Source organism: Adiantum capillus-veneris, chromosome 21 (assembly GCF_014529385.1).
Source record: "Adiantum capillus-veneris isolate H3 chromosome 21, ASM1452938v2, whole genome shotgun sequence".
In the NCBI taxonomy this organism is placed as follows: Eukaryota; Viridiplantae; Streptophyta; class Polypodiopsida; order Polypodiales; family Pteridaceae; genus Adiantum; species Adiantum capillus-veneris.
The window spans coordinates 148,328,161-148,342,854 of NC_140951.1; the positions used below are offsets into that span (position 1 = coordinate 148,328,161).

At 47.2% G+C, this 14,694-nt stretch overlaps 1 protein-coding gene across 4 annotated transcripts in view; it reads right to left on the bottom strand.

Annotated features, from left to right (window-relative positions):
- The window catches only part of FIE (Transducin/WD40 repeat-like superfamily protein), a 175,093-nt gene that overhangs the window by 97,250 nt on the left and 63,149 nt on the right, over window positions 1-14,694 (bottom strand). For all 4 annotated transcript variants that reach the window (XR_015185730.1, XM_086494381.1, XM_086494383.1 and 1 more), the window contains 2 exons: window positions 11,092-11,214; window positions 10,933-11,013 (listed from right to left, as the gene is read on the bottom strand). Coding sequence is in view for 3 of the 4 variants with exons in the window: in XM_086494381.1 (XP_086350507.1) it covers window positions 10,933-11,013; window positions 11,092-11,214 (204 nt within the window). In the remaining variant the exon portion in view is untranslated. The remainder of the gene's footprint in view (window positions 1-10,932; window positions 11,014-11,091; window positions 11,215-14,694) is intronic.

Sequence of the window (14,694 nt, forward strand, 5' to 3'; positions counted from 1 at the left end):
AAAGACCAGCTTCCACACACGCGCACACGCACGAAAGGAAGCCTTGAAAGGGAAACAAACAGCAAACATACACTCACACACACACTCTCACAAAACTCTTAGGACAAGCTTCCGCTCACACACTCCCACACGCACACAAACTCACACATACCCAGAAGCAAGCCAATAGAGAGACACACAAACATCCCAAAAAGAAAAACAAAACAAGAACCAAAAAGAAAAAATCAAACCCGAAATTGAAAAGCACCAACGGACCCGAAAAATCAACATAGAAAGAAACACCCAAACAATTGTCGTGGAGTCTACAGCACCAGGAGAAACAACTCGTGTGTGAGCAAGGGCACGAAGGCAGTCTTCTCCAGGCACAGACACGTATCCTGGCAAGCTCCATGTTGAACGCCGGAACACATGGCATGAAGTCTGCAGCACCCGGAGAGACGGCTGGTGTGAGAGCAAGGACGCGAAGGCATTCTTCTCTAGGCAGAGACAGGTGTCTTGACGACTCCATGTTGAACGCCGGAACACATGTTGTGGAGTCTGCAGCACCAGATGAGAAGGCTGGTGTGGGAGCAAGGGCACGGAGGCATTCTTCTCCAAGCAAAAACAGATGTCCTGACGGCCTCCATGTTGAAGAAGGGAGGCTGGAAACCTAGCAGATCGGACAACAAACTGGAAAAGCTGGGAAAGAGGCTGAAAGCAAATTGGAGTAGAGGCGGCTCTTCAACAGGAGAAAGGGGTAGCGCTGTTTGTTGAAGCCTGGGTTTATAGAGAAGACTTGCCGTAGGAAATAATAGAAACAGCCCTCGGGAGCTGAGGAGAGCAAGCTGGGATCGCTAGCGAGAGGAAAGGTGGGGGCTGCCCTGGGCCTTGCTGCAGAGGGTACAAGACCACCCAAAAAGAGCCCACAGGGGCAGCTCTGTTGGGTAAAGGACACGCAAGGTTGGCAGCTGCAGAGGACAGCACACAAGAAAAACAAGCTCGCGGCTGAAGGCACGGGTTCTGGACAGGCTGTACCTGGAGAGGCGCACCAGCAAACACACGAGCTTGTGCTACGGAGGTGGCGGGCAAGACAAGGTCGTGGCAGGTGACATCGCGACATGAGCAGGAAGCCCTAGCTCTCTCTCTCTCTCCACCACCTTGTAACTTTCTGGTCTCAGGTCACTAAGGCCTTTTGAAGACGTTAATATAACATTTCATTTCTCTCTCTCTCTCTCTCTCTCTCTCTCTCTCTCTCTCTCTCTCTCTCTCTCTCTCTCTGCTGCCACTGCGCTATTGCTTCCCCTCGCCCCCCGCTGCCGCCCCTGCGCTCCTGCTTCCCCTCGCCCCCCGCTGTTGCCACTGCGCTCCCGCTTCCCCTGGCCCCCCCCCTGATGCCCCTGCGCAGGTAAATCTCCCCCCCTCTCCCGCCCCGCACCCGCACCCCCCTGAGTCTTTCCCTCTCCCCCCCCCCAACCACACCCCCCTGCCCTGCCCCTGCGCCCCTACCCCACTCGCTGTCCCCCCCGCCCCCCTTCCCGCTCCCTCTCTCTATCGCGCGTTCTCTCCCTCTCTCTATCGCGATGAGTCTATCGCACGTTCTCTCTCTCTCTCTCTCTCTCTCTCTCTCTCTCTCTCTCTCTCTCTCTCTCTCTCTCTCTCTCTCTCTCCCCCGCCCCCGCCCCCGCCCCCACCACTTTTTAACTTTTGGGCCCCATAGGTCATTATGGCCTTTTGAGGACTTTAGTATAACATTTCATTTCATTTCTTACCCCCCCCCCCCCCCCCCCCCTCTCCTTCACTTTTGTTTTCGAGGCGCACACACACACACAGAGCTGAACATATTGAGGGCACCGGGCCACACCGCCTCGCGCTCCGCCGCTCGTCGCGATCGCCGTCAGTGTGGGTGCACACGTACATCCAGTGCCGCGCACGTTGCTAGAGTGGGTGCACACGCGCATCTAACCCCCTTGCGGACGGCGATCAAACATGAGGAAGACGAACGAAAAAGCCGACCCCCTAGAGGATGCCATTCGAAAATGCGAAGAGGAAATGACGGAGACCATCACCAAGATGAACCGCAATCTCTGGGGCACAATAAACATTCTCGAAGGACGTGTGCTGATCCAAGAGAGCAAGATAAGCACACTCAAAGACCGAGTGACGACCCAAGAGGAAGAGATCGCGTCACTCAAGAAAGAACTCGCCGAAGCCCGATCAAGAAACACACTGGAAGAGGGCAAACTGCAACCCTCAATAATCGAAGAAATCAACACCATCAAGGAAAAAGTATGGGCCATCAAAGAGGGAGAAGAACAGCACAAAGAAATGACGACACTTGGAGCCTATCTACAATCGTACCTATCTTCAAATTAGGAGACCCCATGGAGCCTGGGAATTATCGCACTATTATGACTGGGCACACACTAGCACAGTTGTATGCATCCATTCTTGAGCAACAGCTGAGTAGATGGGCAGAGAGGGAAGGAATACGTGCAACTGGGCAGGCAGGATTCAGGAGAGGGTTCTCTACTCTTGACCATATCCTAACACTCAGGGCCATCATCGAGGAAGGCAGATCTCATGGGAGACGGATCTATTGTAGCTTTGTGGACTTCCACAAAGCTTTCGACACGGTACCCAGAGCTAGACTGATACGCAGATTACAGGAAATGGGAGTACCCACAGAACTCATTTGGGGGATCATGGCATTGTACAGATCAGTAGTAGGGCATGTACGCACCCCGGAGGAACTTTCTACACCAGTTCACTCCACTATTGGGGTGAAGCAGGGCTGCCCGCTCTCTCCCACTCTTTTCGGTATGTATGTGGATGAGATTTCTAACTACATTGACAGCGATGGGGATAAAGGTGCTCAGTTGGCAGGGACATGGATTCCGCTTTTGTTATATGCTGATGACATAGTGTTGATCTCCGAATCCCCGGAGGGAATGCAACGTCAATTGGATGCTCTTCATACGTTTGCCCACGAAAGTGGTTTGTCTATCAACCTCAGTAAAACCGAGGTTATGGTGTTTAATACCACCCCACAGTGGATCAAGAGGTCAGCACCCACACTCACATACAGCCAAGAGATTGTGGAGTACACAGACGCTTACACTTACCTTGGAGTGGTTTTTAGCGGACCTACATTCTCACTCAGAAGAGCAGCAGAAACCAGACTTACTAGAGCCCACGCAGCATTGGGTAGATTGGAGAGGATGTGTTCGCAGGTTCAGTTTCAAGAACCCCGGACGAAGCTCTGGCTCTTTGACACCTTGGTGGCTTCAGCGTTGCTCTATGGAACCGAGATATGGGGACCTTCACTGGATCACCACGGGAGGACGGGTCGCTCAGACGGATGGGGGAACATGGAGAAACCTCTCGTCTCTATGATCTCACGGCCCATTAGAGCCAAGGCATCAGTACCACGGGCCATTATCCGAGCAGAGCTAGCGGCCCCCCCACTTGTGGTGGAGGCGCTCACCAGATCAGTCTCCTTCATAAACCGCACATGAGCACTTCCTCGAGACAGATATGCTCGCATAGCACTTGAAGCCTCTCGACAGTTAGCCATACAAGGAGATACAACATGCTGGTATGGGGAGATGACATCATGGTTTCAGGCACATGGGTTCAGCATAGACCGGCTGCCACCATTCCATTACTCATTGGATGCACCATCTCTCACCCTTACACAGTCAGAGATCACCAAGCTCATACGCCAAGACGTGACCCAGCTAGACACCAGAAGGACATGGATACAACCACCACAGGAATTGGGCACGAAGATGGCTTTTTACAAAGACCACCTTCTCCAGCTTACGGAAGATGGTTTTGTGGCGAGACCCAAATACATGGATACCCACTTGTCTCATGGGATACGATGTGCTATTGGCCAGTTACGCACATCTTCTCACCAATTGCGGATTGAGACGGGGAGATACAGCGGAGTACCAGCAGAGGACAGGACATGCCCCTTGTGTAACATGGAACCTGAGACAGAGCTACACTATACATGTCGCTGCCCCGTCTACTACGAGATACGAGGCCGCTTCCATTGCTTGTTCAGAGAAGGTTTTGGACCACTCTCAAGAGTCATGGGATACGAAGATCAGAGATGTCTGGGTTTGTTCTTGCTCGAGCTACGCAGACACAGAGATAGCCTGATGAATGGCGAGGCTAGCCAGTCTCAAAGACGGATCACAAACTTCTTTAGAGCAGACACAGGACAGCCGCAGGAGCCACTCCCACAGCAGAGCTCCCCCTCGTCTCATACCAAAGGCACACTGATTGACCGAGCGATTGAACTGGGGAAATCCAAGCGCCCGCGAACACGAAGAACTACACAGCATCGACGGAGGCTACGACAGAAAATTTGGAGCACGCTGGCCAGACATGCACGACGCCCGGTCAGACTACTAACCATGGAGGAAATTGATGAGATTCGCCAACGACCGATGCTAGATCTCTTGTGATTCAGCTATCCCAACAAGCCACCCATTTTTTGCTTGGTCTTTTGCTTGGTTCACATCGATCAACTTAGGACCCATAGTATATATCTTTGTTTTGTACTGTTGTTAGGTTATTTTGTTACTCTGACTTTGTATCAGATCCACCACTTTGTAACTTTCGGGTCTCATAGGTTATTATGGCCTTTTGAAGCCGTTAATATAACATTTCATTTCATTTCTCTCTCTCTCTCTCTCTCTCTCTCTCTCTCTCTCTCTCTCTCTCTCTCTCTCTCTCTCTCTCTCTCTCTCTCTGTCTCTCTGTGTGTTTTCAGGATTTCGCCGCTTCTTCTTTGCTGTTTTTAGGGTTTCAAAATTGCCTTTTGGCTGTTTTTAGGGTTTTGAAACTGTTTTTAGCTGTTTTTTAGAGTTTCGTCACCGTTTCTTGCTTTTTCCACTGTTTTATGCTGTTTTCAAGAGTTTCAAATCTGTGTTTTGCTGTTTTTTAAGGTTTCACAAGCGTTTCTTGCTGTTCTTTAGGGTTTCTCTCTCTCTCTCTCTCTCTCTCTCTCTCTCTCTCTCTCTCTCTCTCTCTCTCTCTCTCTCAATAATGGGAAGCGTCGAAGAAGTGTCAACGGCTTCCCCCACGTGCAAGAAGACACATCTCTCGCCAGCCGCCCACAAAGCCTCTTTCATGCGGACAGGAAAAAGGATGTCGGCAATAGAGAAAGAAATGAGAGAATGGAGAAACAAAGTTGAAGAGTGGAGGAAGGAGAGGAGCACTATTCTTCAAAGATGGACCGAAGAAAGAGATGGCATGTGTAGGAGGATCGCTTCACTCGAGGAGGAAGTGGTCATCCAAGATTCCATCATCTAAAATCTACAATCAAAAAATGGGTAGCTCGAAGAAGGAGAAATCCAACTATCCATGATGGAAGAATTGAATACCATGAGAGAAGAAATACGGGTTATCAAGAGAGGTGAGGAGAAGAAGTCATGGGGCGCGGTCATCTCTGCAACACATGGAGATAGAAGCGCTTACCAGATCAGTCTGCTCTATGCACAGCTTATGGGATACTACCAGAGACAGATATGCCAGATTGGCCCTTGACTCCTCTAGACAATTAGCTTTACAGGGGGACGCATCATGCAGGTATGCACAGATGTCATCATGGTTCAAGATACATGGCTTCAGCATGGATAACTTGCCTCCCTTATGGTGCAGTGGGATGCACAAGGGGGGAGTTACTCCCCTCCTTTGTCAACAGATGCCTTGATTTTTAGAATACTAGAGTGAATGATGTCTCTTTGAGCTTCAGCGATACTGAGAGCTGGCAGTATTCTGCTGTATGACTTTATGAAATGGAATTCCGGATAATATGAAACTGATTTGTTCTTGACTTGTTTAAGTGCAGAAACTGATAGACGAAATGACTGCAGCATTTTGGTCTGAATGATCTCGATAGACATGGTTGCAATAGGGATTAGTCAATCGGGCATCTATGAGGTCCTGAGTGAATCTACATGCGATTGCTAATTGCATTGCCGATAAATCATGGTCTGAGATCCGAATGAATGTTGAATGTGATTTGTCAAGTGATGTTGTGTGATGTCAAGTGATGTCCTGTCATGTCGTGTGATGTGACTATCGATTGGTACATGTGCTAGATGTGTGTTCCTACTGCGTCGGTACTAACAGTCAGTGTCTGCTAAGACAGTTTATGGCTTATGTCTGTTTTGCAGGCGTAATCGAGGGCGATTACAATGCTTTCAAGAGGGGGGTATGTCACAAATTGGTGACGTGGCTGCCCAGTACACACACACACACACACATCCTCTCCTGGCTGCACCAAAAATTGCGTTGTTTTGCTAACGTGGCAGGCCCATACGGACAGTCCCGGAAATTGCGGCGCATATATCACGGGATTCCGTACTCCTGACGTTGCAAATTTTACGTGCCAAAAAACTGGCAGCTTTTTGGTGGCTTTACTTTATTTTGGCTACGCAAAAGAGGAGAAGGGGAGAGAGAGAGAGAGAGAGAGAGAGAGAGAGAGAGAGAGAGAGAGAGAGAGAGAGAGAGAGAAGCTATGCTTTATTTTTACTAAAAAGAGAGAGAGCTTGTGAGAGACAGAGAGCTTTTGCTTTATTTGGCAAGGCTTTTGATTTTCAGCTTTTGGGGCTCTGCTTTTGGCATCCCTTGTAAACCTTCAATTAAGTGGGCAGTCCTCCCACTTCTCAGAGCATCTGGACGTAGAGTCTGAGAGTGAGCGCCTGCCTGCACTCTTCTACTTTGAACACAGATTAATACAAAAAGAAATACCGAATGGGACGCCACTCTTTGGGGCCAATATCTCTAGGCATAGAACTCCGCCGGGCCAGTGTCGAATCAATTGTGCACTATGAACTGTTTCGAAGTGATTAATTGTGCTGTCACAATAGATTCTCGACTTGGAGTGTCCAAGTCTGTTACACTTGCCCCCTTCCTCTTTCTATTCTATGCTCAGGCAATGAGCAGATTTTTGGTTTCACAGCAGGGTTGGTATACCTTGCTTAGCGCTCTCTATTCGGGGCGATGAGCTATTGGATGCTCAGTTTGCAGACGACTCAGCTTTGTATTGAAGGGCCAAGAGGCCAACCTGCACAAGTGTGAGCAAGCTCTAGAGACGTTTTGTTGTGCATCAGGCGCACTAATCAACTTAGGTGAGGGTTTTAGATGGATTCCCCCATGTTTGCCTCGACTGGTCTCCTGAGTAGCAGATTGCTCCCCTCCTCCTGTCCATCAAGAGGAAGTTGCTACATTGGAGTTCGGCACGACTCTCTTTGGCAGGCACAGTTGTAGTGGCCAACCAGGTGTTGTTGGCTACTATGTGGTACATTACATCTTGTTGGATCTTTTCGAGCTCCTGCATCAGCCAGGTAGAGAGGCTGATCAAGAACTTTCTTTGGTCAGGGCACGACAGTCCGATAGCCCGGGCCAAAGTAGCATGGTAGGTCATCTTTCTACCTTGTTCTCAGGGGGGTTGGGGATCATATACCCAGCATAGCAAAGTAGAGCCCTTCTTGGGAAGTTTGTTGTCAAAGGACTGCTTCCAGGGGAGGAGCCCTTGAAGGATTTTTTGCTTCAGTGGCTTCGAGCTCGAGTGCCTCAGGCAGGAGGCCCTTCGAGACCTTCCATCTTATGGATCTTTACAGAGATGCGCAGAGTTGGTATGAGCAAGAGACTGGAGGATCGTTTTGTTGTGAGCCTTCTTCGCTCTTGGTAGCAGCTGCGGAGAGGCTTGCAGCAACGCCAACCCGCTTGCACGGAGGAGCGCTTGAGACAACCCCTTGTTTGGAACCCCATGGTCAGCACTCAGAGAGGCCACTTGCTTGGTAGTAGGCCTCATGTTTTTTGGGGTCCCATGGCAAAAGGTCCAACACGCACTCTAGGTGACTAGCTTCGGTTCTCACGTATGCCAGAGGAGTATAGAGCATCCAGCTGCAGGGCATGAGGGGGGTGCAGAGCATGTGTCAGACCATCACAGAGTCAGTACCCGCTGAGTGGCTCGCAGCTCTAGAGACAACAGCTCCCAGATGGATGGGGGCCTTCACGCGACTGGAGGTCCTCATCGCAGTTCGTGAGATGCAGGGCGAGGGTCGACGACACAGTCTCAGTAGAGGCTCCACACGTTGCAGAGTGTTGTTTTCAGAGGATCCGAGTAGTGGGCATCTACGAGAGGACTTGTGTCATCGATCTTGACCCAACAACTCTTGAGACAGGCCATTGGAGGCTTTGGGCTTGGGAGAGCTCTCCACTGACACAAGTGCAGTGAAATCCTGGACAGTGGTTTTGGAGGGACACTTTCTCCTCAACCGATCATCCAGGGGTCCCTTTCTTTCAGTACACTATTTGACTGGGACGTCACATAGTGGCAGCACGGAGAGAGGCTCGTCCTGCTGCAACTCCTCATTGGCAGGAGGAGGATCTCACAACTGAGTTCGTGTCAGCCTTTTAAGCGAGGTTGTGGGACGCCAGATAGCTGCGGCGAGTCGCGTTGTTCCAGTGGCTAGTTGCACATAGAGCTACAGCAGTGAGGAGCTGACTAGTACATATTGGCCTTTTGGCAGCATGCACAGCTTGTAATCATCCTTTGGAGAGTCAACGTCACTATCTGTGGGACTGCCCAATGGCACATCAGGTTTGGCTTCGGGTCCTTCGGCTGATGATAGCTCGTTCCACAGCACAACAGTACACTTGGGGGGTAGTTGCTTGGTCCACTCTCATGGGCCCTGCACTACAGTACTCTTGTGCTCGTTCCACAGCACAACAGTACACTTGGGGGGTAGTTGCTTGGTCCACTCTCATGGGCCCTGCACTACAGTTTGAGCTATCCTTCCCCAGCAGGATGATAGTGATACAAGGGGGTCTACCTACACTCCAGCCTCCTACAGAGCTTACCCCACAAGAGTGGTGCAGTGAGAGAGAGGTGTGTTGAGAGCTCGTCTGTGGCCTGACACTCTCGTTCATTTGGCAGGCCCGCTACTTCCGCATCTTCGAGGCTCGCCTTGTGCCACCAGCGGAGACACTTCGAGATTTTTGGCTGGAGTTGATCCTTACTCTTAGGGGACAGTTCGAGAGTCTTCAAGGCATCTTCGACTCTGGCGCCCTGGGCCTTTCTTCACCATGGTCCAGGGTGAGCTCAGATGGCACTACCGTCCACATGCGTGGCTTTTCCCTCCTCCCATCTCTTGATTTAGCCCTCATTGTACATATGTTGTTTTTTTATTGGGAGAGTCTCCCCTTATGGTTGATGTAGCCCTCTCTAGTAGAGGTGGTTGTAGCCCTATGGGCAGTTTTATTAACTAATACAAGGATCTTTTCTCGGGAAAAAAAAGAAAAAAAAAAAGATGTGTTGGTCATGCAAGTGGATATTGAAAAGGCCTTTGACACTGTGCAGTGGGACTTCATTGCTGTCACGATGAGGTGCCTAGGATTTGGTCCTAAATTGGCCAGTGAGATTTATTCTTGTATGCTTGTAGTACGTCTTTGGGGATCCTAGAAGGTGGATTGACGGAATCGTGGCCACTTGGTTGTTCGGTTAGGTAAGGTTGTCCCCTTAGTGCTGTGCTGTATGCTATGGCCAATCACCCTTTGTTGATGTATCTTGGTCATTTGACCTCTGCGGAGCGTCTTCGTGGCTTGCACTTACCCTCGGGTCATACCTTTATTGGGCAGGCTTATGTGGATGACTCATCGTTTTTGCGCCTCGCAACCAGCAGAGGATGTCCAAGTGATTATGGAAGCCTTGGAATTGTTTGGGATTGCGGCCAGTCTTAAAGTCAACTTTCATAAATCAAAGCTTCTGCCACTTCGTGCTTGCGATTGGCAGAGTCTATTGTGGCCAGGTGAGATTGTTTCTCCAAATGTGATCACCAGGCATTTGGGATATCAATTGGATGGAACGTCACTCACACTCGAAAAGTGGCTTCGCTTATGCAACGCTTGAATGTCAAACTGCATTACTAAAAGCTATCTACTTGGTCGTTGCATGTTCGCTTGCGAATCGTTCAGAGTATTCTGATGGCATCTGTTCAACTCTTTCTGCCATTGTTGCACTCGCCTCACCATTGTCTTGATTCTCTTATGTGAGCCATTCTGTCTCATTTGTGGCGAACTCATGCACACAAAAAAGGCTTGCGATTGATGTCGATGGAGACATTAATTGATTTACAGTGCGATTACTTATCTGGCAGGCAGTTAAACATTTCAAGAACATTAAACTAGATGCATGGTCTCTTTTATGCAAACGTTGTTATTTTTACTCTGTAGTATCCATTCACATAGGAGCTACACACAATGATTGAGTATGAGATCTTGTCCCAAAAATGCACACATTTACATACACTTAGATGAGCATCACAATTAAGAGAAAGTGGTAGTTATAGACTCAGTGGTCATCCATAAGGCAAAATAACTATCAGCTTGGTCACAAACTGTATCCACTAGTTACTACATCCCACCTAACATCATCAGTCCCCCCCATGGGTGCGGAGCTAGGTACCAAAAAATGGCCCCACATACAGACATCAAACATGTGCACATGCTAACCAGTAGTCTGGAGGCCCATCAATATATTCATGAATGCAACTGTGGCAATTGTCTGCCATGGTCTTTTCTTAACAAGAACAAGCAGGCCCTTGGTTTACCTTCTCCAAGTGGAACCAGTAGTACATATTCGATAAGAAAGAGGACCATTTGTTTGTTCATCACTGTAAATCGGATAGGCTACAGTATCCTTCTTTGCATAGAGCTTTGGCAAAGACTAATCAACTTGTATGGGTTTAAAGAAGCGTTTGGGGGAAAACATGTTAAGGCCAGAACTTCAACAAGGACACAACAGTGCACCTACTCAAACACAGACTAGACAACTTAGCATGCAACCTCAAAGAGAGGTAAAATGTGTGCATTGACAAAAGCAATCCAACTTTTTCATTTTGGATAAAAAAGCTCAAGTGATCCTCATACCTTGCTAGCAGACACAACCAAACAAGGCCTCAGGGATTGTGTTCTCAACTCGTTTATAGAATCACCATGACCAACAAGACTCTATTACAAAATACCTAGATATATAAGATTAGGAAAGAACCACAATACTGCGATGCTTTATTGAGCCTTGAAACTTACTTTGTATAGTTTCTCTTTTCCAGCATTTATGACACGGATGACACCATTGCTCCCGCTTGCTATTAACAAAGAAGAATTGCTATCATCACAGGCCCAACTTACAGTGTAGAAGGCCTCTTCTTTCTGCAACAAAATAGCTTCCACAGTAAGTCTTGCGAAACTAATGGAAAAGTGCAGCATGTGAAAAGCAAGACTCAACAGTTAATAGTCATGTGCATAGATTTGAATCATGATTAATCCTTCCTTTTCTCCTTTTTCATACTCCAGCATGTACACAAAATGCTTGTGTAAGATTTGAAAGAACCACTTGGCTGGGAGGCGTGAGAGATCAAAAGTCAGCTACTTTTGAGTAAATGAGATGAGGTCAAGAAAGCGACTCAAACAGTCATCATCCTGAACAGTCACGACAGTCTCATCAACAAGTCACAGACTCTAGTCTCCTCATGTCAGCATGTCCTTCAATCATCCGCTTCTCCATCGTCCAGAAAAATGTTTCAGTAAAACCATCACGTACTGGATATTTCATCTGATGATTGACACTCAGAGAAAATCTCTGTATAACGCTGAACCTTTTCAAAGAATTGTTCGAAGTCAAGGATCCCTGTTTCAGACTTCAGTTATACTGGTGTTTCATTGTCTCAACTTGAAGCCTTTCCACGTTTCTAGCCAAGGTTTCCCCTAAAATTTACTCGACGTTTTACTTACATCCGGTTCTACGAACCTAATGTAAACACCTGGCTTCAATACTCTCTTTTTTTTTATTGGACCAGTCATCATGTCTCTTGGATCTCCACCTGGCAGTCTGAGCCCAGCTTCCATGGTTCACCACCCACCGCCCAAAATTGTTCACACACAGCTTAAAACCTGCTTCCATCTCCCAATACAAACTCTCTTTTTCGTATTGCCAATATTGGGAAGGTGGAAAACCCACCTGGCCATCATAGCTAATATCAAAGGTTCAAGTCCGGCTAAAAAGGCACAAGTAACATCCAACTTAATTATTCCATGCACTGGGTAGCACATCCAAAATTCAAAACCTTGACCTCATGTCCCAGAGATTGTATTAGATCCACCAAGAATGTGTCAGTTTGGTCTCATAGGTCATTTTGGCCTTTGAAGACGTTTGATATAACATTTCATTTCATTCTACCAAGTTACCAACAGATCTAAAGTTGGATTCTCTCTCTCCATCACCAGATGATGATGTGGCACTGGCAACATGGCTGTACAGACGCTAATGACATGGCAGACCCTACAGACCGTACAGATGTGGAGTCTGGACGTGGCAAACCTTACCGCAGGTGCTCACATTGCACATTGCACCCAACTGCTTTTGCAGTTTCTCAACGTGGGCTGCTTTATGAGCAATATGATTTTGTTGAATGCAGTTGTTTTTTCTGGACTTGTTTTTAGCAACTAAGAGCTATACAAGTTTGGCCTACGGGCCAATCATAACTCAAAAACATTTCTGGGCTTGCGCTGCACAGCTAGAGAGCCTTGTACATCCTGGTCAAGGTAGCAGCCATCAGAGATTGGCCACCTTTACAGAATGTCCATGATGGTAAGAGTTTTCTCGGAATAAGCTCTTACTATGTACGGGTCATTCAGACGTTTGCAGAGATTGCAGCGACTCAGGATGAATTTACTGAGAAAGGAGTTCCTTTCATGTGGGGACCAAGAGAAGTCATTGCTTTTGAGCAACTGAAATTGAAGTTCGCTACAAGACCTGTTTTGATCTTTAAAAGTCTGGATGACAAACTTCAGACTGAACACTAAAACATTAGCACTGTAGCCCCTTGCTGTAGTCAGATTAAAAATCTTGAGGATGTACCTTGCAGGGTTCAGTAACTATCTTGTAGGATGACCATTCTAATGGTCCTTGTGGCCTAAATGCTATGCTTGTCATGGGGAATGGAAATGAGGTTTCCCATAGTTGAACGCCTCTCTTAGGTGTTCATATATTATATGTTCCATTGATATTTAAACCTTGAGTTCATACACAGCACAATGGGCTTGCAGGATTTCTGTTCACACACATATACAGAAATGCCTTGTGCCTAGCTTTCCACAAACTCTAAAACATCCCGCACTTAAACAAAAACATTCTCAAGCCATAAGCTCACAATTGGGGATTGTTCATACCAATGTCGCGTTTTATAGCATATTTATGTGTGTGCTTACTTAAGTATCGGTGAAAACTTTATGTCTAGGACTTAAATTGAAGGCTCTTGGAATTTTGACAAGTGGTAAGTCTAAAAAAACCAACTTTTAAGACAGTTCACAAATTCAAGTTTCAACTACACCTCTTGGGGCTGAAAACTCTAATTTTCAGCATTTCTCCACACTTTGAAGCATGCCATAGCCCTGTCCAACCTTGAGGGGGTCTTGTTTCATCAATATGTACCACTTTTTGCATTAAATATGGCTGTTCTTCTTCAAAATAGTCCATTACCTTGCTGATTTCTCTGTCTTTTTCAGTTTTTTTCTCAATCTCAACCATCCCTCTTTGGTTTAGAGCATAGGGAACTCTTTCATCAGCCTATGTTCGCTTCCCAAAAAAATTTGCATCATGATAGACCATTTCATCTGTTCAGGAAGTTTGATCGCAAAAATTTTGATCAATCGTCTTGTATGTGGCATTCTCTTGTCCTAAGTGCTTGCATAGATTCTGGTTTCCCTACTTGGGAGACCATTGTGAGAAAATGGAAGAGAGAGTGGGCATTTCGAGAAGTAGAGTGAAGGGAGAGAGAGAGAGAGAGAGAGAGAGAGAGAGAGAGAGAGAGAGAGAGAGAGAGAGAGAGAGAGAGAAATGAAATGAAATGAAATGTTATATTACCTATGACCTATGAGACCAAAGCGTTACAATGTGGTGAATCTGATACAAAGTCAGAGTTACAAAATGAAATGATAAAATGATAAAATAAAAGTACTATGGGATCCTAAACTGGTAGGTGTGAACTAAGCAGCTAGCTGGGATAGCTAAATCACAAGTCGCAAGAAATCCAGCATCGGTCGCTGGCGGATCTCATCAATCTCCTCCATGGACGGTAGTCTGGTTTAGCGAGTATATTAAGACTAGATCTTTTGGCTTAAATACTTTTGTCAGCAAATGTGAGTCAAAGAACTATTTTTGTTTTCGATTTTGAGCATTTATGTGCGCTATAGCGGTTAGTCTCTGCTCATCTAGTTGTTCCACATCCTCGAGTTGTTCTGAAAACTCATGAACTTTCCACTCTAATTCTCGTGCTACTCTGAGTGTTGGTAGCAAAGAAATCCATTGGTAAGATAACATCAAGTCAATAGACCAAGTTTAATGGAGTGGCATTTAGAGCTATTTTGAATGACACTCTATAAGCCCATAGAGGTAAATGAAAATTCATCTCCCAATCAGTCCTTCCAAAGCCGGGCGTCGTGCATGTCGGGCCAAAGTGATCCGAATCCTCTGATGTAGCCTCCGTCGATGCTATATAGTCCTCCGCAATCGTGGGCGTCTAGATCTCCCCAGATCAGTCGCTCGATCGATTAATGTGCCTTTAGTGTGAGGCAACAAGATCTGCTGTGGTAGTAGTTCCTCGGGTGTCCAGTGTCTGCTCTAAAGAAGTC